The 26,796-nt window shown below is 31.7% G+C and overlaps 2 protein-coding genes across 3 annotated transcripts; one reads left to right on the top strand and one right to left on the bottom strand.

Annotated features, from left to right (window-relative positions):
- The first annotated feature begins 14,922 nt into the window (after nucleotides 1-14,922).
- LOC126687963 (topless-related protein 4-like) lies at nucleotides 14,923-24,562 on the top strand. 2 transcript variants are annotated; one of them, XM_056104324.1, is made up of 26 exons: nucleotides 14,923-15,104; nucleotides 15,328-15,426; nucleotides 15,544-15,723; nucleotides 15,859-15,972; nucleotides 16,094-16,252; nucleotides 16,358-16,535; nucleotides 16,635-16,758; nucleotides 17,078-17,187; nucleotides 18,226-18,394; nucleotides 18,493-18,602; nucleotides 18,694-18,763; nucleotides 18,876-18,949; nucleotides 19,113-19,205; nucleotides 19,282-19,377; nucleotides 20,356-20,480; nucleotides 20,564-20,798; nucleotides 20,887-21,051; nucleotides 21,140-21,235; nucleotides 21,331-21,477; nucleotides 21,967-22,071; nucleotides 22,204-22,383; nucleotides 22,588-22,701; nucleotides 22,800-22,895; nucleotides 23,321-23,509; nucleotides 23,652-23,818; nucleotides 23,918-24,562. In XM_056104324.1, exons 2-26 carry the CDS (start codon nucleotides 15,347-15,349, stop codon nucleotides 24,114-24,116), a joined length of 3,375 nt encoding a protein of 1,124 aa, XP_055960299.1. In that variant the 5' UTR covers nucleotides 14,923-15,104; nucleotides 15,328-15,346; the 3' UTR covers nucleotides 24,117-24,562. The 2 variants fall into 2 exon arrangements, with proteins under 2 accessions (XP_055960299.1, XP_050238474.1); XM_050382517.2 differs by having other exon boundaries at nucleotides 22,588-22,716.
- Nucleotides 24,563-25,105: 543 nt separating this feature from the next.
- On the bottom strand, nucleotides 25,106-26,550 carry LOC126687971 (uncharacterized). The gene is made up of 2 exons (XM_050382530.2): nucleotides 25,481-26,550; nucleotides 25,106-25,388 (listed from the first exon to the last, which is right to left on the bottom strand). The coding sequence occupies exons 1-2, from the start codon at nucleotides 25,838-25,840 to the stop codon at nucleotides 25,278-25,280; spliced, it is 471 nt and encodes a 156-aa protein (XP_050238487.1). The 5' UTR covers nucleotides 25,841-26,550; the 3' UTR covers nucleotides 25,106-25,277.
- Between the last annotated feature and the right edge of the window lie 246 nt (nucleotides 26,551-26,796).

Genomic DNA, 26,796 nt, shown 5'->3' with positions numbered 1-26,796 from the left:
ACATTTTCCTTTGTGTTAAGGTTTAACCAAAAGGTTTATTTCATCATAGCTTGATAAAACTGAATAATTTTATTCTGAACTTTCTAAAATAGATATTCTGAATGGATGTTTGTTGGGTTATTTGTTGAGAGTCGAGTAAAATAATGATTCAGTAGTGGGTTTATTTGTTCAAAACTATACACTTTGACATTTTGAATTTTGTGTTAGGTTGGAGGGTGAAATGAACCTTTGTTACTAACCCATAAGAATCATAGATCTGGTGTAACTGGATTGAAACTGGCAGAACCACACTGAACCAATGGTTTGGCTTGAACCTGTGGAATCAGCGGTTGAATTGATAGTTAGGCCTAAACCATACAAGTTGGGAAAAATTGTACAATATAATGTTATGCCATGTCATTTATGCAACAAATTAAAGAGGTGTTAGCTATGTTGGAATATTAATGACAAAAAGAAGACTAAGTAATAATTAAAGATTTCCTACTACAAATGTTCATTGGCTTGTTGTGAATATAACATGACACAACCATTGCATCAGATAAATACTTGACAAGTTAGGTCTAATTTTTTTGTTGTCTTATATTAAATCGGTTCAACTGGCATTGAATTGGAAACTAGTGGCGATATCAGTTAGGCACTAATTTGGTTTATAAAAGAGTTAATTAGATAATATACTACAATATATCATTTTAATCTCAAAAATACGGGCCTAGGTTTCATTTTTGACAATTATATTTTGACTTTTTTTTATTAGATTTCTACCTTTTTGCTTTTTCAAAAATATTTTTTACTCCAATAAATTCCTTTAAAGGAGCAAAACCTAATTTCATTCAAGAAACCTAATTAACTTGCCGCCTCTTCTCTTCTTCTCATCCCGGCGTCGTCTCTTTTCGTCTTCTCTTCCCGTCCTCTTTTCTGAGCTTGAATCTCACTCACTCACGCCGTCGTCATCTTCACTATTGCTTCTATTGAGATTTTCGATCTTTCTTTTATGTCGCTGTCAAACGTCGTAGCCGCTTTCCGTCTCGTTTTTGCTTCCGCTCCATTTCACCGTTCTGCCGCTTCTGCTGCGTTGCGCCGTTCGAAGATGCCGCTCCCTTTTTCCGCTAGTTGCGGCTGCTCTCTTTTATAACAGGCTTTGTTTTGTTCTTTGATGTGGTTGGATTATTGAGTTTTGTTGGGTTTATTGTGGAGGTTGGTGATGGATTGTCGTGGATATATATATATATATATATATAGAATCAATGTTCAGCCTGCACTCTAGGTGTTTGAAGAAATGATTATGAGAATTGTAATGTTTTTGGGTGGGTAACTAATGGTTAACTTGTAATAAATTTTACTTTTAATATATTATTAATAAAATTGTTAGTAATCTGTTACTGAATTTTATTTTTGTTGCTAGTTAACTAATGGTGTATTAATGGTGCACCAATAACCTTGTTTTTAGTACACTATTAGTATACGTTAGGTTAATCGTTGACAAACCTATAGCTAAGAATTATTTAGTATATCATGAATAATTTTTTAGTAAACCTTAATTGCGCATTTTAAATAAAATTTATTTTAAGTCTACTGTTAGTAACTTGTTAGTATATCATTGGTTAACCAAATCGTATTTTTTCGAATATTGAATATAATCAGCTTTAATTAAATAAAATTTGTTTTAAGTCTACCGTTAGTAATCTGTTAGTATACCATTGGTTAACCAAATCGTATTTTTTTCGAATATTGAATATAATCAAATTTAATTATATATCAACATAAACGTTTACCAGGTATTATCCTTGATTTTATTTAAATTTGATTTTGAAAAATTTTAATTGATTTTTGAAAAGATATTTAATTGGTTTTATTTTGAAAAGATATTAATTGATTTCATTTGGAAAAATCTTAATTGAAAATATCCTAATTTATTTGGAAAGATTTTATTTGTAGGAGAGTCTTGACTTTCATCTAAATACATTCCTTATATAATGATTATTGTATTTTTATAATTAACAAAGTATAGTTTTGCAAAAAAAAAAAAGTGGGTATTGTATTTTTCAATTTTGAAAGTATGACTAGTATTCTTGAGAATATTTTGCTATTACATAGGTACTTGTTAAAAAAACCCTTTATAAAACACTAGGTAAGGTCCGTCTAAAAATTTGTACTATTTTTTTTTTTTTAGTTTTTAAGAGTATACATTGTAGTTTTGTGTACCCATGGTCCTTTGAATGGAATTATAGATGATGTCGTTTCATGAAAATTGACCATTGTACGTAAAATTAGCAGTCCAAAAACTCTTTGAAATTAAATAATTTAATAAGGATGAAGTAAAATGAAGATTAATAGTACAAAAATTAACATTTGGATGTGTTAAGCCTTATATTAACCGAAAAGTTGTCTATGTCACCCTAATAGAAACTATAGTCCTCGGAGCTGCAACCATTAGTCAGGTGACCGATAAAAGAACCTCCCACCAGGTTCGATTCTGCTTCCTTTTATATCTAAATGACCTGATAGTAGCTTTACTGTGTTTTGAAGGTTTGAATCTGAGGAAGCACACGTTACTGATGAAATAGTAAGTATATAATTTGAGTTGTGCTTCTTATGCTCTCTTTCTTAAAAAATTATAATAAAGATTGATTATAATGCTACATAAAAAGGTACTTCCGCTTATGTCATAAAAAGGTACTTCTGCTCATGCTTCAAGTGGAAAATATATCTGATAATTTTATATTCGGGAATTTATTCATGCAAGGACATGAGTGGTATTTTATGATTTTGGTTTAGACAAGAATTTTTTTCAAATTAAATACTTTCAAGCTTTCAATTGAACAAAATATACCTTTTTAGTATATGAAATGTCTCCTGAAAAAAATATAATTTTAGCATATAAAATGTGACGCGATTCAGCCTTCATGTTGATTTTCTTAACGTTTGGCTAAGCCAAAAGTTAAAGAGAATTACCAGATTTGTTTACATAAGTTATGTTTCTGATGGCAAACTGAATTAATTTCTAGTACATTTCTCATCCTATGATAGTTTGAGTTTCACCTTTATTTAGTCATGAATTTATTATAAATTCTTTCCGACAACAATCCGAATTAGAGCCTACTTTAGCGTGATAGAGTCAATTATATTATCATTAAATATGTAAAAAAATTAATTAATTAACATTTGTACCAATATTTTGGTTTTATTTTGTAGATGGTCTCTATCTATATAATTATTTTTAGTCACATGGTATAAAATTTGTGTTGTACAACGATATCCTATAATGTAATATGCAAGCACGAGTTTCCGCACATGGAAGAGAGTGAAATGGAAGATTAGTTTATAGTTTGCATTATGGAGTAATGAAAACTCCATATTAGTGCTTCGACCAGTTTTTTCTTTTCTTTTGTTGAGCACCGACCGAATTGTAAATAAGGTCCTTTATCATTATTATGGACAAAACCCAAAAGAAGCTAAAAAGAAAAAAAGAAGAAAAGTAGGAGCAAGTGCTTCACAGTTTCCTAATCTTGTTTTCATCCAACAAAAGAATATCCATCTACTCTACATCTCTTTCTTTTACTTTTCTCCCCATTTGGTGCTTTCTTTTTTCAACTTCCCCAATTGAGTTTCAAAGTTATGCTAGTCTAATCGCTAGTTAATTATAATTATACTATCAACACTATTTTAGGGTGCATTTTCAAAATCTAAGTTATTCTATAGTTAGCTCTTTGGTGATCAAGCAAAGATTATTTGATGATCGACGAAAACTATTTGACTCACGACAATTACCTAAGTATTCAATAAAATACTATTCTTTCCCCAGTTGATAGGCCGTTTGAACAAACACATAAATTAGAAATATTAAGTTGAGTTAGCTAATATCAATTTTTATATGTTTTCTTTTTCCAGCTTTATCATTTTCATATTTTTATAGACATATTAATAGCACATTAATCAATACTAAAATAAGTTGACTAATCTAATCTATTTTTCATTCTTATCGAAAGAGACATTTACTCCTATTGAAATATAATACTACAATTAGTTTGTTTAGAGATAATCATACATATTAATTAAGATTTTAGTCTTTAAACTATTTATTAGAAATAAAGATAATCTATAATTTGGGACAATTGTTAGCTTTTTCAAATTCTAAGTTTGACCTAGAAAAAGGGGCGTAAAAAGTGCAGTTACGTTCTTAAACTTTTGATAAAAGAATATTTATATTTTTAAACTCTTAACTCTGTTCTATTAGTTTTTAATATTATAAATCAGTGCAAATAAGTTATTTTTCTATAAAATGGAGTTAGTCTGAAGGCCAATTAGTGCTGATTTTATAATTTTAAGGGTTCATATGTATCGAGTTAAAATTTAGAAATATAGATATTATTTTATAAAATTTAAGGACGTATTTGTATTCTTTTATTACTATTAAATAAAAGTAAGCAAATACAAAAATCTCAATACCAAATTATATTCTAAATATCTTTAAAAATTCCATCAAGATGATACATGTGAAAATAATTTTTAAAAATTAACTTAAAGTTAAAACTATTTCAAATACAATGATTGATAAAGTTATATTGCTGAAATGTAATGAGATATCTGTTATTTCAATATCATAAATAATTAATTATTTTAAAAACAATATTTACTAACAATTTTTTTAAAACCAAACTAGATCGACTGGTTGGACAAAACTAAAATATTAATTTATGAAATAAGTTAAATAAAAAGCAAGTAAACAATTTTTACCGATTTAATTAAAAGATCATATAAAATTAATTTTTATTCCAAAATTAAAATTAATATTAAATATTAAAAGTTTCTTATTTTTTAATCATTTAAATTATTAGTTTTTGCACACCGAAAATAATAAATAGTCACTTCTATATTAATAAAAAAAATAATAAACATGTATAATGAAAAAGTAAAATAAAAAAAAGTTGATAGAATACATGATGTTGGAAATTTATCCTATGTTGATTTATAATATATTTTTTTATATAGGTATATATATTTTACTATTTTAATTTAACTTCACATTTTATTATTTTGTTATGGTAGATAATATATGTCCTTTCATTTTAATTTTAATTATATTTGAATCCAATTTTTTATTTTTTTATCGTTATTATTAATAAATCAATTTAAATAGTCATATTTTAAATAATTTTAAGCATAATTATTTTAATTATATCTTAACTTTTCATCATATTCAAAATTAATTTTAACTTTAGTTAAAAAAAAGCTCTAAACTTTCTTTCGTCTTTTTAGATCTCTCTAATTTTGACTAAAGTGTTATAATCATATATATAACTATGCAGGAATATTCTAGAACACTTGGGACACAATATGGAGAATTTAGTGAAACCAAAATTTTCAAAATCAACGTGGGCAGTAGATCTTTTACGAGAGCAACCTCTTCAGATTACAAGCGCGACCTTGATCTTTTTCAAATCCTGAAATCAAAGAAATGGTCGTGGTGGGAACTTTGGGACTTACAGGCGAGAACCAATTTACCGTTGGAGGCTGTAATGGATATATTTGAATGCTCCAATGAAAACCTATTACGTTTAAAGAAGTTCTATTGCAGATGGAACTTCCCCTGGTCGAGGGCACCACCTAGCTTGTACCATAATTTTTTTGTTCTTTTCAAGGGAAAATTATAAGGGTCTTCAATGAGTATAAATAGATATTCATTTGAGTTGTCTTAAGGTTATAAAAACTATCAAACCTCAACACATTCAAAATTCTCAACTATCTTTCAAACAAAATTGTGTATTGTGTATCAATTATAGTGATTCCTTTAGTCTTTATTAGTGAATCATTTAGTGATCATCACTATGGTAAGTTCTTGATTAATTTTTAAAAATCAACTTTTTAAATTTGAGTTTAATTTTAGGAAAAATATCTTTATAAAAAATTAGGTGTTAAACTTTAAACATCAATTTTGTAGCTTGATTCAAGTTTAGTGAATGCAAAAACTCAATCTTTAATTAAGTAGTGGATGTCGGTTTTGATTTAAACCGAACCATTTTAAAAAAATTCTTTGCGAATTTTCTTAATCACCTAAACTTTATCTTTTTTTTTAAAACAACCTATTCACTTTCCTCTTGGAATTTCAATTTTTGTTATTTGAACATATTTTAAGATATATTTAGAGTGTTTTTTGGCATTGAGAAAGTTTTGTACTCTTAATCAGAGATGGAGCTAGTTTTTGTGAAATAGGGGAATGAAATCATACAGATTTTTTTTTGAGGAGGCGAAATATATAAAATTAAATATAATTTAAAAAAATAAAAAATTAAAGGGTATTTTTGTTATATAAAAACAGTTTGGCGGGGCGGATGCCCCCTCAGGCATATAGTCTGGTTCCTCCCTACTTAATTGTATTTAAAATAAATAAAAATTCCATATACATCTTCAAATATTTATAAAAATTTATATCCCTAAACTTTAATATGATATAATTTGGCCCTTAAAATTATAAAATCGATGCAAATGAATCTCTCGTATTAACTTCATTTATTTTATTTTTGAAAAGAGTTTATTTGTATTGATATTATAAGTTTAAGGACCATGTTGCCTTGAGTTGGAGTTTAAGGGGTAAATATTATATCATCAAAGGTTTAAGTACTTACCTACACATTTTTTCTAAAAGGAATGGTTGAAGTAATTTTGTTTTGTTTATTCATTAATCTTACGAGGCTTATATTCGTCCACCATCCTTGACTTTGGAGCCTTTTATCACCATCGTCCTTAAAAATCAATTTCAGTCCAGCCCTTAAGTTTCGATTTTAAAATCACAAAACTCCCTACCGCCAGTTTTTGTCGAACACCGTTAACATTGGCTAACATCGCTTTTAAAAAATAATAATAAATATACTCTATGTCATCTAACACGCCAGCAAAATTCTGAAAACTAAAATCCCAAATACCCCTAAATCCCTAAAATTCCATAAAAGTATAAAAAAATTCATAATTTCGTCGCTAACGCAGCCATAGTCCTACAGTCGCCATTAGTCGTCGCCATCTGTTGCCATCAGCCACAAATCGTTTGCCTAAGAAGATGATTTCATCTAGGTTCGTCTTTTCAGGTGAGGACATTTACTTGATCAGAAGACGAACCTAGATGGGTTCGTCTTCTCGCATGTAGAAGACGAACCTAGATGGGTTCGTCTTCTCGCATGTAGAAGACGAACCTAGATGGGTTCGTCTGAGGACGGCGGTGGCCGGGAGAAGAGAGGGCGGCAATGGCGATTGGGTAGGTTTTAAAAAAAATAGAAATTAGGTTTTCTTTTTTGATTTTAGGACTCTATTTTTGATTTTAAGGTGTTTTGCTGACGTTTCAGATGATGTGGGGTGTTTTTATTTTTTATTTTTTTAAAATATCATGTCAGCTAATGTTAACAGTGTTAGGTAAACTGAGAATAGGGATTTTTTTGATTTTAAAATGGAACTTATAGGATTTCTTGACCACAATTATTTAAAAACGGTGGTGATTAAAGGTCCCAAAAAAATAAAAACTAGGTGTTCATGTTTAATTTGTCAAAATTAAAAATTTGTGTTAAATTTACAAAACACGTTAAAGTTCGGATTTTTTTTACACTATTAAACCATAAAAACATAACTGATGAATAGGTAAAAATAGTGCTATTACGATAGGACACAGACAAATTCAAAAGAAACTCAACTGAATTTTTCAAAAAAGAAAAAAACTTAATTGAAAGGGACGTTCATCAGACAATATTTTTTTTTCTCATTTTATTAATTTTTGCTGCCTTTTCAACCATTTGAAAAGAATTTCTTGATAAATGCACAAGCATAGCTCGTCGGTCGCAATTGCTATTTAATTTAAAGAGTTCAGCCAAGCTCATGCACAAAAAAGAAAAAAGGTTTATCCATTAGTTTTACTATTTCAAAATAGAGATGAAAAGCAAAAGAATCCCTTTTTAGAGTTTCCAACATATAACCTTTATTTCACTTGCTGAATTTTCTACTTTGACTCCCCCTTCTATCTCTGGGTTAACAAATTGTGCATACATATACTTTTCTTGGTCATACTTAACAAATTTATTTGAAAATGTGAGGTCTCAAAATATTTCAATTGCATTTTTGAATGTTGAATAAATATTTTTTTTTTTTTTGATTTGAGTGACTATTCTAAAAAGTCAGACTTATGCTCAGTTTTTTTGTTATTGTTTCATAAGCAAATGAAGATATTTAAATATCAAAAACCCAATTAAAATTCTCTCTCTCTAAAATTTTGGTGCTCTCACTTCTCTCTTAAAAAATTTCATTTCTCTTCATCTTTTTGAGGGTGAGAGAGGATGATTTTCCGGCTAGCCGGAAAGATCATCTTCTCCCCGCCCATATTACTAGTTTTTCTAGATCTACTTGTTTAGTTCAATAAATCTAAAAATAAAAGTCTAGTTTTTGCTTGATTTGGGTTTTGTTTCTTGCTTGTTAGCAGTAAAGTTTAAGTCTTTTTCCCTCCTTTGTTTATATTTTTTAGATCCACAAGAAATTTTAGTGTTTGTTTTGAGTTTAACTCCAAAATATTGTAGATCTAAGAAATGAAAAGGATATGGATCTATCTCTATAGAGTTATAATGAAGATGAAGATCGACGATCGGAAATAGTAGGCTTCAACGGTTCAAGCGGTTTGATTGACAAATCGGTGCAAGAAAATTTCGAAACACCCTTCCAACGATTTCGTTGTGTTAAGTTTTGGGGATTTATGTTTAGAATTTTCTTTGTTTTTCGATTTTTTTTGCTTGTATCTTATTGTTGTCTATTATTTTGTAGTTTAATTTTTTCGAAAGATCATATATAAGTCCTTGTTATATGACTTTCATCCCTTGTAAGTTGAATCTTCATAATTAACTCTATCTTGGAAAAAAAAAAGATATTTAATTACAAAAATAAAACTACCAATAAGTGAAAATTATTGAGATATAGAAAGGAAATGAATGAAAGTAAGCAAGAGGCAGCCAAATAGAAAGAACTTGGAAGGTGGGTCTTACGTGATAACTAAGAGGACATGATAGGCCAACAATAATTAGTGCATTTTTTTAAAAAGTAGAATCACTATTATTGTCTAAATATTATTATTACAAAATCATCAGTATTTTTAGGAAAAAAAAAGTACCCTTGTGAATTATGATGGCTTTCCTTCCTAATGAAATTAATTTTGTGATACCTGTGACGAGAAGATTTAAAAAGAAATTAAAGTTGACATTAAGCCAAATGGGATTCCCCATCCATTTAATCTTTACTGGAATGGGTCATGAGCCTTTCTCAATGTACCAGAAATAAGAAATTTATATTTGGTGAAGTTTAACTCTTAAACATTTTCAGTCTTAATCCACCTTGGTATAGGAAAATGTCAATTTTCTCTAATTAAAATAAATATTTCAGAGATTAACACTAATCAGTAGGTGTGATATTTATAGGATTATCTATTAATAGCTTGAGGTTAGATGAAATCTACGCGCGCTGCGGAACGATTGAAACGATAAAAACAACGCGAAAGAACAAGAAATTTTGTAAAATATAATTTGAACAAAAATAATAAACGAAATCGAGATGGTAAGAAATCAATCACACACAAAAATATAATATTTAACAAGGTTCAGCAATCGCTTACGTCTTTGGAATAGCCGCATAGTTTTTACTTAAATTAAATCAACGATTACATTAAATTTAGAGTTATTAGTGTTACATACTAAAACTCTAGCCTAAAGCAATTACATGTTTGCCTATATTTCTATCCAATGGAATAGAGTGCCGTATTGCCCCTAACACACCAAGTCCGCCAAAAATTCCACTAATGATCAGACTTATGTTATTTTTGACATTTTTCATCTAAACTTTTAATTTGTCTATATTTGGTTTATATAATGAAATAGCATTAAATAGAATAGTTATTCCATTAAAAATAGAATGACCATTTTATTGTTTTTGAGATGAGTATTTGTTCCATAAAATCATGTAATAACAACTATTTTATGAACTAAAATAACAAATAATCATTTTATACGGATTTAGTTATTTTATTCTATCCCTATTTCATGAATTAAAGATAGTCTTTGAGATGTCAAATATCATAGCGCTTCAAATCTTAGATCTACAAGAGATAAACTCTAAAACCCGAACAGTCACTACAAACTTCTTGAACTATCTAAAAAAGAAAACACAAAAAAACCTACAAATTATATAAAAATTCTTGGAAGAAAAAGATAGAATCCATAATAGACTTCATATCGAAGAGATCTTATTGAAAAGAAGGCTAAAACTATTTATTACTTATTATTTATGGGCGGAGAGCATGTGATTCCGATTAGGATCGGAAACCACCTTCTCCCACCCTTCAAAGTATGAAGATGAAGAAGAATTTTTTTTAGATAGAAGGGAGAGCAATTTTTAGAGAGAAAGTAACTAGCCCATTATTTTTTGAAAGATTAATATTCTCTCCCTTTATTCTATCTAGATTATTAATTGAAAATCTAGACTAGGTGTGAGTCAGTTCGATCGAAATCGAATCGACAACCTCTTAATCGAATTAACTGTTCGGTCGAATAACCAAAAATGAATCAATTGAATAAAAAAATTTAATAAAAACCGAATCGATCAAATAAGATAGAAAAAAATTTCAAAACTAAACCGACCTATTTCGGTCGGGTCGGTAAAAACCAACTAAATTATGAGAAACTCAAAAAATTCAAATTTTTTGTTAATTCAATCGGTTCAACTAAGTAATATAATTTAAAATTCAGACCGAACCGATAAGCAAAAACCAAATTGTTTTATTTTAAAACCGAACTAACTGAATGAATCATTTTAATCAAAACAAATCAACCGAATTTCATCAGTTCAGTCGGTTAATTCTGCCGGCCGGTTTTTTCCTCACCCCTGATCTAGACAGGTTTTTTGGGGTGCTTGCTCATTGTTGACTGCAGTGCTTACACTTCATTTTTCATGTGCAATTCAGAGTAACTCATATGTATAGGAAGGGCAACTCGATTGTGATTTGAGTGGAAACATGGTGTTACATACTACATCTTTTTTCTCTGGTGGGATGCAGATAAATTAATTAGGAAAGACGAATTGTAAAATAAAATAAAATTAAATAACGATTTTTTCATACTTAGTAGGATAGAATTTAAATATAAAATTAGATTTTTTTAGAAAATTTATGTCTGACCATGGCCGGCGCACGGACCCGTCTGTGACTGGCTCTCCTTTGGGGTAATGAATGAATTTCTTTCTCTTTATAATCAAGTTATGTATAATAATTTTTGTCTTTCTTTTAGATTTTTTTAGTTTTTCAGAGGCTTTTATTTGTTTTTCTTGTAAATGTTGTTCTTTATTTAGCTAATGTCAGCTGTGAATTTTTGCAAAATGACATGAATGCTAAACCAGCGTTAATTTAGTTGAGATTTTCATGTGCATTTATTTATTTATGAATTTCAACATTTCACTCAAAAATTAATTAGCTAATTTCAAAAGCGCCTTATAATAATTAGAATTCTTAGTGTAGGAATAATAAATATCATTTCTTTTTATTATATTCTAACTATGTTATGATAAAAAAAACTCATATAAATTTATATACCTTAAAATAAAAAGAGAGACTCGTAATTTAATGGGTAATAAACTAATGATGCTGAGGAGAGTCTTTTGGTGGACGATAATAGCATTATCAGCAAATAAAATATGTTTTCTTTAAGCAGAATATGTGTTTTACTGATCAATTACGCCACCTTTATCTCAACCACATTTTAGCAATTACAACAGGTGACGGTAGGGGCGTAGAGGGAACAAAATCGATCAAAACATTGAACTTTAATCAAAAATAATTAATTCAGTTTACTATTATAATATTTTTTTTAAAAATTAGTTTCTTTTATAGCTTAGAAAATAACCAACGAGCTGTACTTCAAATGGTATAATCGCTGGACAACAAACTGTCAAGGTCGTAGGTTCAATTCCTCCACAAGTGGTCCCCTTCCCTAATTATTAAAAAAAAAATAGAAAATAAAAAATATCAAACTATTAATATACAATGGGTTTAAGGTGTTAAAAAGTCAATTTTTTTTATTTTTTAAAAATATATTTAAAACTTTCAAAAGTTGTCAATCTACCTAAATTTAACAAATTCGTTACAAAGCAATCCATTTTTTTTCAAAATTGATTTGATTATATCTGCAATAAGTCAAATAATAAGTCGAACTGCTAGATCATGGGTTCGATTTCTCCCACAAGCGCTTCCACTCCTCAAATAATCAAAAAAAAAGTGCCTCAATCTTGTATTTTTTCATCAGTATAAGATCTAGACTTTATAAAAAAATATGTTAAATGTATCAATGAACGATGTCATAGATTAATTATTTTAAATAAGTAGTGGGATAGGCAGAGAGGAATTTTTCGTTGTGTAGCATATGCGCCGCACCATAATTAAAAAGGAGGCGTCCGCATGTGAGAAAAACTCGTATGTTTCTTTATCTGTCGCTTTAAAGACAGATAATTACAAAAGCATCTGATTAGAACGGTTTCAATTGTCTTGCGTCACACTGATTTGACGTGAGCTTCCTTTATCGTATTTATCACGATAAGATAATTTGAAACGATAATATAATGAAAAGTATCTTTTCTCATCTCATTTCACTTTATCCATTTAATAGACGTATCTCACACGCCTTTTACTTAATTTGAACAATAAACCATCTCTGACATTAACTACTCTCCTTTTCCTATTCTGTCTCTTCTCGCTGTGTTGTGTATCCATTTGTACTAGCTCAATACAATATGGAGCAAGTGTTTATTACTCTCACTAATTCGTTTATTTATTGCCAAATTTATAAATGAAAAAAATAATAAAATACTCCCTCCGTCCCAATAGAGTTGTCCACTTTATCCTTATCACACAGTTTAAGAAAAACAATTATTATTCATGGGTTTTGTAAAATTTTCCTTACTTTTCTTGTCATACCCCTATTTAATGTAGGGTCCACTTTCAATTTACTAATTAGTGGATTTTAAATAGGGGTAATATAGAAAAATTGAGTATAAAAGTTAGTTACTTTTTGAAAGTGGACAAGTATTTTGGGACAAAAAAATTTGTTAAAGTGGACAACTCTATTAGGACGGAGGGAGTATAATTTTTTAACTATAAAACAATTTTTTACTTTTTCTGTCTCGTTTGAAAAGAGACATATCCCTTTTACATATGATTTAATAAATTCAATAATTATTATTATTTTTCTTATTTTACTCTTATTTATTATAGATTCGTAGTTTGTGTGTAGAATAATAAACATTATTTATAGAAAGAAAAAAGGGATTATAAAAGGGAATCACTTATAAAATAGCATAAAAAATAAAAATCATGATCTTACTTTCTTATATGGGACATAAAAAAATTGAGAAATGTCGCTTTTTAAACGGGATGAGGGAGTATATAATATTTTAGTTTATTTAAAATAATCTAAAAAATTCAAAACTTTCATTTCTATTTTGAAGAAAATTTTATGTTATTTTATCAAATTCCTATTTATCTTTTTGCGTCAATTTTTTTTTTTAATAATTTTTCAGTTTCTCTCTCAAATTTTTATTGATAGTTTAATCAATTTTTTTTATTTCAACAATAACTTTTTACGACGATAATTTGTTTTAGCGATATTGATGATTTCCTTTTTGGCAGTAACATCTAATTTGAGTTATTATGTATTTTTTTATTCATTCATTTTTTAATTTTTCTAATTATTTATTATTTATTTATAATAAAATATATTAAATTTTAATAATATATTTGTTAAATATGTTTATATACTTTTAAATATGTAATCTAAATATGTTCATACTTTTTTAATTTTTTAAAATAACTATATTTATTAAAAATAAAAAAAATTATTAAATAATAAAAGATATAAATATACTTTATTTATAAAGTGTTGAATTAATTGATACAAATTTATTTTATTTAATCCTGCATATTTAAATTTCCGATTAAATCGAACATTTTTATTTGAACTATATTGTAATAAAAACTAACAAATGTTTAATATTGAAATTTATAATAAAATTGAAAACCAAAAATAAAAAAGTTACTCTATTTTAAGATATACAATAATAAGATTACTCACGTTTCCACCAAAACTCTTGAGGGCTCTTCATATTTTGTAAGATTCATGACTCTCATGTTAACGAAATCTAAAATTCGCACACTTTGAGATTCAATAATGACCCTTCATATTTTTAGAGAGGTGCGAATTTTAAATTCCGTTAACATGAGGGCTTAATTGAATTTTAAAAAATATGAAAGTGTTTCAAAAGTTTGGGTGGAAATATGAAGATTATTTTTGAGTCTTTTTCCATGATAAAATGACTATATATATAGGGTAAAAAATAAAATACTACCAATGGGGGTTGGTCCAAGTGGTAAGCGGCTTGGTATCGCTTAAATAAGGTCTCGGGTTCGAGTCCTTGTAAATGTAGAAAATTCCCACTGGTAGACTCACCCACCATGCCAGGTGCGCGACACAGGTCGGATCCGGATTAGCCAGGGCGACGCCTTGAAAACCGGATGGGCTTACTAAAAAAATAGAAAAAATAAAATACTATATTATTATAGAATTGGATATATTATTAAAGAGAATTTGCATACCAAATGACAATTTGGTGAATTGTTAGAGATGACCTAAAAAACCCGCAAATCCAGCCGGAATGGAATTCCCATATCCAATCCCATCGTATTAATATCACTCAATAAGCAGAACTATTTATCACTTGTGATAAGAACTACACCATATTATCTTTATAAGTAACTCTACCTATCATAGGTCAATTGATTTATCATAGCACCAATCGATCTCATGATCATAATATCGTCTCGCTCACGGTATTTAATATGTCTGGTGCCATTTCGAATTTATCTTTTTCTCTCTCCTCTTTCAAAATCCCTAAGCTTTTCTCTGTATAAATACTCTCAACCCCAAAATAAACAACACAGGAAAAAACATATTGATTGATATAGAGGAAGAGAAAGCAAGCAACGACGTCGTTTTTACTGTTTCTTTTTTGTCCTCCTCTAAATTTCTCCGATCTCTTTCACTATACTGGTATCCGTTTCATTTTCTGCGATTTTTGTTTTTCCTTGTTGTGAAGTATTTGGTGGAAGTAGTATAACTGATAAAATTATGTGGTTTTTTTTTTGAAATTTCCATTTATGTATGATTTTGGTGTTCATGTGAATTTTAGGGTTTTAATGTTTAAAAAAATGACGTGTTTTATTTTAATTTTTAGATCTCTGAGTTTATTTTGGTTTCTTGACGTTCCGTGCAGGTTTAGAAACAATTAAGTAATGTCTTCGCTTAGTAGAGAACTTGTGTTTCTCATACTTCAGTTTCTTGATGAAGAGAAATTCAAAGACACTGTTCACAGGTAATGTTTTATTTCAATCGTGATTTAATTTTAATTTTGTCATTTTGATATTTTATTAGTTTTATTGGAGTTGTAGTGTTTGTTAAAAGTTTTGGTTTGGTTTAATATGTTGTGAAGGTTGGAGCAAGAATCGGGGTTTTACTTTAACATGAGGTATTTTGATGAAATGGTGACCAATGGAGAATGGGATGAGGTGGAGAAATACTTATCAGGTTTTACTAAGGTTGATGATAATAGATACTCTATGAAGATTTTCTTTGAGATTCGCAAACAGAAGTACCTTGAAGCTTTAGACAAGTGGGTTTTTTTTGTTTTTTCTTTCAACTGAATGAATTTGTTATATAAGATATGGTGTCTATTTAGGATTTGAGGATTGAAATCCTCTACTTTGAAAATTGTTTACCTTTTTTTTTGTGACATGAATCTTTTTAGGCGGGACCGCCCGAAAGCAGTGGAGATTTTAGTGAAGGACTTGAGAGTGTTTTCAGCATTCAATGAAGAACTTTTTAAAGAGATCACACAATTACTGACACTAGAAAACTTTAGGTACTTGGTGTTATTTTTTTTTTTGTCATTGTTGATGTATATGTTTTTGTTGATAGTTCCAAATTATGTATATGGTATGTCTTGGTGTCGGTGGGGCTTTACACGTTTACTTCGATTGCAGGGATAATGAACAGCTATCAAAATATGGAGAAACCAAGTCGGCTAGAAGTATAATGCTTGCTGAACTCAAAAAGTTGATAGAGGCTAACCCTCTTTTCCGTGATAAGCTTCAGTTTCCAACCTTGAAAAGTTCAAGGTTGCGAACACTTATAAATCAAAGGTCCCTTAGAACTTCTTGTCCTCCCTGCGTGCCTTAGATGCTCTTGTTTAGATTTTGTTTTCTTGATCTCTTATGTTACTCATATCTGTCAGCACTGAATTGCAGTTTGAATTGGCAACATCAACTTTGTAAAAATCCAAGGCCTAATCCTGATATAAAGACCCTTTTTGTTGATCACAGTTGCGGACAATCAAATGGAGCTCGGGCTCCATCCCCTGTAACTAATCATTTAATGGGTTCGTTGCCTAAGGCAGGGGGTTTTCCACCATTGAGCGCTCATGTTGTAAGTGAGAATTGAAAATTAAATGGTGTGCTTTTGGGCAGTTATATCAGCTTGATAACTAAGTTTCTAGAATGTTGATGATTTGTCTATATGCTTCAGCCATTTCAGCCTAATCCTGCTGCTCTTTCAACATCTCTTGCTGGTTGGATGGCAAATTCATCTCCAGTACCTCATCCATCAGCTTCCGCTGGTCCAATTGGTTTGTCTGCTGCCAACAATGCGGGTAGATTGTTACTAAGACCTTTTAGTCAGCTGCTGTAGCTATTTTAATGAATTGTAAACAAAATATATCAAAATATGTATAATGACGGACGTAAATTTTGAATGACTTCAAAGATGTCTTGGCTGCCATATCATATTTTTAAAATCAAATATTTGGAGCAGCATTGATGTTTTTTTCTAGGACATTGCTCATGGCATGATAGAAGTCACAGTCTCTCTTTTGTTACTTTGCTATTTGCTTTGCGGTTGACAGATTTCCATTTTTTCCCCTCAATTGCTAATTTTGTTTCGCTTTCATGTTTATCTCTTCATGGTGGCAGCAATTCTAAAGCGTCCTAGGACTCCTACCAATAACCCAGCTATGGATTATCAAACAGCAGACTCCGAACATGTATTAAAAAGAACAAGACCGTTTGGAATATCAGATGAGGTATTTCCATGATCAAGTATGTAAAAAAGTATGTTATGCAATGAAAATTGTTTGAACGTGTGGTTGACTGGACTCTTAAACTGTGTTCGCCATGGTTATGAGATGCGTAGGTTGGTGTTGTTGGATATAATAAAACTATAGTTGGACTCTCACCAGATAGTTCAATTTTTTTGGTTTGAATGGTTGATATGGTATATGAGGCTTCATGATCAAAAAAATTTGAAGTTTGACCTTTGACAACCCTCATTTAATAAATTATATTCTAGTATAAAGTGGGATGGGACTATATTTATTCACGCTTTAAGCCCAATAAGCATTCGCTTGTGGGTGTATGTTGAAGGTACTAAAGTCATAGTTGAACCCTCACATTATAGATTATATTTTTTTAATTTAATAATGTGAGATATTGTTAACTCTCCTTCCAATACAATTGAAATTGAACATCCAATTCTCGCTATTAATTGAAAGTTGAAACTATTTCTGAAACACAATTAATATGCTACAACAACAATTGAATGGGTCGTTGGTAGTGGACATCTAGATGGAAAATCAAAAATTAAGAAATAAGGCTGCTCTTACATCATATTAGAGTTACTAATTGATTAATATGTGTGATCAGTAATTATAAATATGTTAGATTACAAGAATTCACGTATATATCAAATGAATTTGGATCCAATCCGAAATGATTGGAACTATTATAAACTTATTATATTCTCTTTAATATGGAAATGTGGAATATTCTTAACCGGTGTGATATAACATGGGTTGAGGGCTTAGGTTTATATAGTTTGCCTGATTGGACATATGTTTGGATTGGTAAGAGATGTATGAGCTCTCACAGATAAGGAACCTTAAAAGACTGAGGTTCGTGGAGGGATAAAGTCTATTTTTAATAGTTTTTCTCTTATACAAGTATAATTGAGGAATCTACATGCTCTCATGTGCTTATGCATGTGTTCAATGTTTTGACATCCTGATGAATCTATTTTCGATGGCAAGTTCTCCTAACTACTTTGTCTATTGATATTCTATCAGGTCAGCAATCTACCTGTAAATATTCTGCCTGTTGGATATGGTACTCAGAACCATGGACAGAGTTCCTGCTCTTCTGATGATTTGCCAAAGACTCTTGTTATGGCCTTAAATCAAGGGTCAGTAGTGAAGAGCATGGATTTCCATCCTATGCAACAAATTATTCTTCTTGGTAAGCCCTTGTGGGCATAAAGAATAATATCGTTGTTTAAGTATTTATCTTTATGAGTTTTTTCGGTGCTTCATTCCGACCGGTTTTAATTTTTCCAGTTGGAACAAACATGGGTGATGTTATGGTCTGGGAGTTGAGTAGCAGGGAGAGGATTGCTCTGAAGAATTTCAAGGTTTGGGAACAGGGCGTACACTCAGTGGGTCTCCAGGTTCGGGCTTAATGTTGCAATTATCATGGAACATTAATTATTTGTTTTTGATTTGCCTGGCATAAATTTACCTATATATCTGTTTGTGTAGGCATCTCTTAGCAATGGTTATACAGCATCAGTTAACCGTGTGGTGTGGAGTCCTGATGGAGCTCTGTTTGGTATTGTTTAAATGTTATCACCATTTAAGAATATGATTTACCACTTAAAGAAATTTTAAAAGCAAATGGAGCTTGCCACTAAATATATTGCACTTTCTGTCTTCCTGTTTAGGCGTTGCATACTCTAAGCACATTGTGCACCTCTATTCCTATCATGGGGGAGAAGATGTAAAGAACTACCGTGAGGTTTGTGTTGCAATGAATCATATTGAAATGACATTACCATTTATCTACTTTAAATACTTGGGTTTTTTCATATAAAAAATTGCATTTATTGGGATCTTATTTTATTTGTATGTCTTAAGAGTTATTACAAATTATCTCCAACTCTTTGTTTTTTTTCTTCCAGATAGAGGCCCATAATGGGAGTGTTAATGATCTTGCTTTCTCCTATTATGACCGGCTAAGTCTCATCACTTGCGGTGACGACAGGGTCATTAAGGTTTGTTTTTATGTATTACTCTTTTTATGGACTTGTGGCAAGGGGATGGCACTTTTGACTTATTTCAATTTCACAGGTATGGGATCCCCTTACAGGAAATGCAAAATTTACTTTTGAGGGTCATGAAGCACCTGTTTATTCTGTTTGTCCACATCACAAGGAAAATATTCAGGTAATTTAATGTTAATTCAGTTTTTACTAAGATCCTATGTTAAATTATTTTTTTATTTATGCTAGAAATATGGAATAGCTTATTTTACTGGGAAAAATAACTTATGGTGGTTGGATGTATATTTAAGACCTCTAAAGTAAATACGTTGGTTGTTGCTATTAAGTGTATTAAAGATGTTTAAAATAAATGCACTTAGTTACTTATTTCATGCTGTTGCTTTGTATTCTTATTTATTGCACAATAAAGTCTTTTTAACATGGCCAGCTGATAGCTATGTTGATTGTTGTAATGGTTGCCTTTTGATATTGGAGTCTCCTTATGACTAAATGGATGAATGGGGAACATAATGGTACAAAGAGAGAATCTTATTTAAGACTTGCAACCTGTATTAGAAGGCTCTTTTTACATGCTCAACTTAATTGAGCTTCAATTTCCAAGTAGCAAAATCAGTGCATCCTTTTTATTTTATTATTCTATTTTAATGTCTCTTGCTAGGCATAATCTAGTACCTTTATGAATCTATTTTTTTTAATTGTAAATTAGTATCTCTTGATAGGTAAGTGATCCAGTTCTTATATGAATTTATTTTATTATTCTAAATTATCGTCTCTCGTAGGCATAATGATCCTGTACTTTTATGAATGAGAATATTTGAACTCCGAGAGTTTCATACACATTTTTTTTCCAGTTATTTGATTGCATCAGTAACAAGCTTGAAAGCTTCTGTAAAAGAGTTCCAAATAAGACCTATTGAAGTTTCTGGGCCCTATCTTTGTCTCTGTAAAATTTTCAATAGGCTCTCCTTTACTTCAAATTATGTTACTTACCTTTTATGTAAACCTTTTAAATCGTTTTTCTATCATGCATGTTGATATCTCGTGTCTTTGGAATACTGATCATCTAATCAGCGTATTTTAGGAGTTCCTTGTTCTCCTTTTAAATTCAATCTCTTTCCTTCATCTTGAAACCTTTTTGTAGTTTATCTTTTCAACGGCTACTGATGGAAAGATAAAGGCATGGTTGTATGATAACCTGGGATCAAGAGTGGACTATGATGCACCCGGCCACTCATCTACCACAATGGCATACAGTGCTGACGGAAGGTTCTTATACTAGTCATATCCTGATATTTTATTCTTTAGTGCCTTTGCTAAAATATTTTTCTCATGCCTTGATCTTCTACAAGATTGTTTTCATGTGGGACAAGCAAAGAGGGAGAATCACACTTAGTGGAATGGAATGAAAGTGAAGGAACTGTTAGGCGTGCGTTTGTCGGTTTGGGAAAACGATCTGTTGGGGTTGTGCAATTTGATACCACCAAGAATCGCTTTTTGGCTGCTGGTGATGAGTTCATGGTCAAATTTTGGGACACGAACAACGTCAATCTTTTGACGAGTACTGATGCAGAGGGTGGACTGCCTGTAATTTTATTTTTTGGAACTTTGTGTTTTTATATACCTGATCATTTATTTCTCCTATTTCTTATTTTATAATCTTATAAATCTGCAGGCATCTCCTTGTATTAGATTTAACAAAGATGGATCTTTATTAGCCATCTCAACAAATGATAATAGCATCAAATTTCTAGCAAATTCAGATGGTGTTAGGCTGCTAAGAACAGTGGACAATCGTACATTTGATGCTTCTAGAGCTGCTTCAGCAGCAATTGTGAAGGTAAACTCATATGGTATTGTCTATTTTTTAAGGTTAATTTTGCATGGTAAATCTTCTACATGTTCCTTAATGTATGTTCTACATGTAGGCCCCTACAATAAGTAACTTCATTCCTGGCAATGCTACTGGAACCGGCATCAGCATTGGGGATAGATCAGCTTCTGTTGCTTCTGGTGTTGGAATTGTGAGTCTTGAAATCTCTAACCTGATTAATAGCTGGAAAGTTTATCATCTTTTTATTGCTGATATGACTCTTGCTTTTTTGTTGAGTTTCTCCAGAATAATGATAGTCGAATTTTGGCTGACATGAAGTCTAGAAGTATAGATGAACCAGTAGAAAACTCCAGGCTCTGGAAATTGACTGAAGTAAATGAACTATCACAGTGCCGCTCTATGAGGCTTCCTGATAATATGACAGCCATGAGGGTATGGTCCACTTTTTACAAATTCATTTATAAACCAGTCAAATTTCTGATTACTTTTGTGTCAATATAAGTTGGTATTGCGGATCCAGCTGTGGCATGTTAATACTTGTGTTGGTATAGTAAGAGATAGTGTTCTCAAAGTATGCTAAAAAAACCTCCCATGTTTCCCCAGAAAGGGGGATCTGGTAAGGAAGATCAAAAATCTAAAAAGGGCTTCACAATCTAAAACAGGGGATCTGGTAAGGAAGATCAAAAAATCTAAACCTCCCATGTTTCCCCAGCCAAGCCAACTGTGGTCCAGGGTCCAGGAATAACTGCAGGACAATTTTTGGTTACATTTATTATATAGTTTTATGTATTGTTTTGGTACATCAGAAAGTAATGATAATTTTTGTGCTCTATAGCTCAAATTGTGTGTTTATTTAGATTATCTTGCATATGTTGTTTTAGAAGCTAATTTTCATTATTGTTTGATGGCTATGTTTCTCAGGTTTCTAGGCTGATATACACAAATTCAGGACTGTCAGTGTTGGCATTAGCTTCAAACGCAGTGCATAAGCTTTGGAAATGGCAGAGAAATGATCGAAATGGGAAGGTAGTGTAGTAGTTCTGTTTTTGGGTGGGACCAGGGGAGAGGGATAAAAGATGCTTGATTTTTTTTAGAGAAATATCAGATTTCCGTTTGTTGTACTAAAAGCTTGCCATTGACAAGGGTTATTATTTGTAGGCTACTGCTAGTGCAGTACCACAACTATGGCAGCCCTCTAGTGGAATATTGATGACCAATGATATAGGCGATTCAAATCCTGAAGATGCCATTCCATGTTTTGCATTATCCAAGAATGACTCCTATGTTATGTCGGCCTCTGGGGGAAAAATCTCTCTTTTTAATATGATGACATTTAAGGTAAAATTATTTTGGCCCTTTTTTTTCCTTCACGCTGAATTATGCATCTTTAAAATGATTTGGTGTGCGCTACTGGGATGCACAAGTACAGGATTGTTTTTTGCTGGTTCCAACGTGATATGGGTTTATTGCCCATATATATATTGACTGTTACCTGTATTTTATGCTCTAATTATATTTTACGCCGTGCTTTCTTAACTGTAGACAATGACTACATTCATGCCGCCGCCGCCAGCTGCAACGTTTCTCGCTTTTCATCCTCAGGATAATAATATCATTGCTATTGGCATGGAGGACTCATCTATCCAGATTTATAATGTCCGTGTCGATGAGGTGGTTCATGATTCACTTGAATCTTATTTTTATTAGAAGTAGAAAAATAGTTATGCTGATGGTGTGCAAGCTTATTCTTTCAGGTTAAAACAAAGTTAAAAGGTCATCAGAAAAGAATTACGGGCCTCGCTTTCTCCAACTCATTGAATGTGCTTGTATCTTCTGGGGCTGATGCTCAGGTAAGAAGTATTAGCAACAGATTGCATTATTATTTTCTGTCAACCTCCGAAAAATCTAGTAGTCTATAACCAGATAACTTGAAGAGCTATAGGACGTTCTTAGGCATAGTTTCCTTCATTTAGTTCGCAGCTGATAAATTTCTTAGCTTTCGCATTGAGATAGTTTGATTTGGTGCCAAAGTTTTACCTTTATCTGGAAATATTTTTCTATCTAGAAATATTTGCATATACTTGTCATGCTTGGCAGTTCTTTCAAATGTTTTTGTTTATGTTTTTCCTGTGCAATAATTAGAATTCTATGTTTTATCTTTTATTTTGCACCCTCATTTCATACTTTGTATGCAACGAGCAAGCTTCAATAAAAGTTGAATGACAAAATACTGCTCTACTGGAAATGCTGAGTTCTGTTTATGTTCATTCTCCAGTTGTGTGTTTGGAGCACAGATGGGTGGGAAAAGCAGGCTAGCAAAGTCTTGCAGATTCCACCTGGAAGAGTTTCGGCTTCCCTTGTGGATACACGTGTTCAATTTCACCTCGATCAGACTCATCTACTGGTGGTACACGAATCGCAAATAGCAATATATGAAGCACCAAGATTAGAATGCCTTAAACAGGTTTGTTAGTAGAATGTAATGTTTTAGAAAGTTTAAGATTAACCTTAAAGCCAATTCTGGGCAACATTAGATTTTATTTTCCTGTCTTAAGTGACTAGTAATTAGTGGATTAGATTCTAATCGCCAAACTATCTTTCAACAGTGGTTCCCTCGGGAAGCTAGCGGTCCAATCACACATGCAACCTATTCTTGCGATAGTCAGTCAATATATGTTAGTTTTGAAGATGGAAGTGTGGGTGTTCTCACTGCTTCAACACTCAGATTGAGATGCAGAATAAATCCTGCTGCTTATTTACCTATTAATCCTAGGTGGCTCTTTTAATCTGGTTCTTATTTCTCTTTTCTCTATTTTTTTGTGATGACCCGAATATTTAAATATCTAACAAGCTTGTTTTTTTTTTTTTTCAGTTTGAGAATACATCCTCTTGTCATTGCTGCACATCCATCTGAGCCCAATCAGTTCGCCTTAGGTTTAACAGATGGAGGAGTCCATGTGCTCGAACCATTGGAGTCGGAAGGGAAATGGGGTACCTCCCCTCCAGTTGAAAATGGTGCCGGTCCGACCAACACTTCTAATGCACCAGGTTCCGAACAAGCTCAAAGGTGACAACCAAAACGTGCCCATCCTTGAATGTATGTATCTGTTCCTTGTGATCCCGCTCCCTAGGTTCATCACAATATGATTTTTGAGGGGAAGCTGCGGAACTTAAGGGGTGATAGTTTTCATCATACCTGGTCTGATCTGACAGATTGTATAAATGACGGACATCGTTTCATTAAGTAGACTGTGTCTCAAGGAAAGGTGTCATCGGTTCATCTCATCCAGAATGAGTGAAGAAGCACTAGTGTTTATGCTGTAAATTCAGAAGCTAAAAGGAAAGCGAGTACGGAAGGTAGTCCGAGTGACAGAACGGGAGGTAGTAACAAAAGAAAATAGAATTGAAGTGGACTTTTAGGATAAAAAGAAAATGTTAATTGAGTTGGCGAGCACATATTGTAGCAGAATTTTCTTTACATGGTTTATATTGAGTTTCTTTTACGTGTTCCCAGTCATTTTTACCTTATTGGCTCATACACGCCATGTTCGGTTTTTGGTGCAATTTATGCTAGTTTTTATAGAATGAAGTTAATTTTGTATTTTCTGTTTTAGCTTATCAGTCTGTTTGGGCAGTCCCTATAGAATTCGTAACTAGAGTTTTACATTTGCGAGACTCGCACTTGTACAGGAGGAGTTGGTAATACTTGTCTCCAACGAATTGGGAACAAGATTTCGCATCTTTGTCTGAGAGAATGAAGGGAAACTTAATTTATACAAGTTAAACAAGGCGTCCTTATAAGAATGTTGAAATATGAGAATTCCAACTTCATGATCTGCAAGTAATCACCACAGGTTAAGTGTTTTAAAAATTGGACAGAACACAATCTAGTTTGATTTCTTTTGAAAAATAAAAAGTATAGTTCATTCTCTATAAAAGCTATTAGATCCATTAAATTATTTATTTATTTATTAGTTCAAGTGTGGTCCATATATCAACTTTTAATCATTTGTGATTTTTTTTTTGAAGATTAAAGAGGATTAGAAATCCAAACCCTGGATTAGGCCGAGAGCCAACAGCTAGAGCATGAGCTACTTGATTCGCTAATCGACTAACAAAAGAAAAAGTACAATGACAATATCCTTGGCAAGGATTTTACAGTCTTCGACAATCATTCTAAAAGCAGATTAGCAGTATTTTGACTATGAAGTGCAGAAATAAGCAGCTGTGAATCAGACTCTAAAATGATGTTTTGAGCTGCAAGAGATTTGATCCGCGGAAAAGCCTCCATACAAGCCATAGCTTCTGCCACGAGGTTCCAACAGGCCCATAAACCTACCATTCTTTGATGCAACAGAATTATCAGTACAATCACAAATAATAATGCCAAAACCAGTAATATCTAATGCAGCAAAAAAGGAAGCATCAACGTTACATTTAAGTTGATACTGATCAGGAGCAACCTAGCTTGTGGTATGCTGCAAGCTGAGACTACTGTCATCTGTAGGAGTAGAAACTTGAGCCACACGCCATTGACAAAACATATGCCCCATAGCGTCTGATTCCAGACCAAATTGTTCCTATTCATCCATATGCCCCATAAGAGCATTGCAAGTGAAGCAAGAACATTTGTACTGTGACCTTGCGCCAACCTATCCCACCATTCCACAAAACTGGAAGACCCTGAGCTACAATTGCCAACTACAGAGAGACTCCAGATTGGTTGAATGAGAGGACACCTGATTAAAGCATGAAAAGCATCCTCTAAAGCAGACCAGACAAGAGCATGAGACATCCCCTCCTTAGAACGAAGTGTTAACAAGGTAGAAAGACAGTTAGAACAAGCTCTCCATAAAAGATTTTTTACCTTAACGGGGACTTAAGGGTTCCAAATACTTTGCCAATTCACATGTTGCGGGCCTTGGATATGAGAGTTGAGTTGTTGAGGACCTTATACCCACTACGAACTGTATCCCAAATCCAGAATCTCTGATCAGGTCGAGAAGTAACACTAACTGGGACTTGGCGAATTAAAGCTCTATCACGAGCATTAAACAGACCGCAGATGATCCCAAGTATTGCCCAAACCAATTTTTAAAAGAATCAACTGTTATGTGGCAAAGCCGAGGGTTAGAACCTACGGTAGCATGAAGAACAGAGCCTTGAGGATAGTATCTTATACGAGCTAGAAGAGAATTAGGAACCGTTACAAAGAAGGCGCCAACTCTGTTTCAGAAGAAGAGCCAAGTTATAATCATACAACCTTCTAAAACCTAAACCTCCACGATCCTATCCCATGAAAACCAATGAAGTCCTCGCTGAGCCGTACCAAAACTACCCCATTAATATGAGTTCGTCATCCTTTCTAATTCTGCACAAAGAGATATAGGTAGAAGGAACACACTCATTACATATTGTGTTGTCATTTTTGGACAATTGGACGCTAGAGATACTAAGTATTTAACTGAGAACAATCACCAAATGATAAAATTAAGAATAACTACAAAATAAAAAGAATATATATAGCTTGACAACTTGCCTATGTTATGGAGAACGAACGAGTAATCAATTAAATTAAAAAAAAAAGTTTGAGGATCTGATTTAACAAATTAGATTAGCACTTACATTGTATACTGATTAGGCTGTATATTTTCTTTTCTTTCGTAGGCTAGATTTATATTAAATAAAATAGTAATTAAAGACGATTATTAGGACTGTGCATCGGTCGGTTTGGTTTTCGAACCGACCAAA

Source organism: Mercurialis annua, linkage group LG1-X (assembly GCF_937616625.2).
Source record: "Mercurialis annua linkage group LG1-X, ddMerAnnu1.2, whole genome shotgun sequence".
Taxonomy (NCBI): domain Eukaryota; kingdom Viridiplantae; phylum Streptophyta; class Magnoliopsida; order Malpighiales; family Euphorbiaceae; genus Mercurialis; species Mercurialis annua.
The sequence above is the reverse complement of the archived record's forward strand: the minus strand, read 5'-3'. Positions and strand labels throughout refer to the sequence as shown.

Coding starts and splice junctions, on each gene's coding strand:
- LOC126687971 (XM_050382530.2), bottom strand. CDS start 25,840: ATGTCTCATGCTCTTGTCTGGTCTGCTTTAGAGGATGCTTTTCATGCT. Junction 25,389..25,480: donor TGATCAGTATCAACTTAAAT/GTAACGTTGATG, acceptor GTTGCATCAAAG/AATGGTAGGTTTATGGGCCT.
- LOC126687963 (XM_050382517.2), top strand. CDS start 15,347: ATGTCTTCGCTTAGTAGAGAACTTGTGTTTCTCATACTTCAGTTTCTT. Junction 18,950..19,112: donor ATGTAAAGAACTACCGTGAG/GTTTGTGTTGCA, acceptor TTTTTCTTCCAG/ATAGAGGCCCATAATGGGAG. Junction 19,378..20,355: donor ATCACAAGGAAAATATTCAG/GTAATTTAATGT, acceptor ACCTTTTTGTAG/TTTATCTTTTCAACGGCTAC.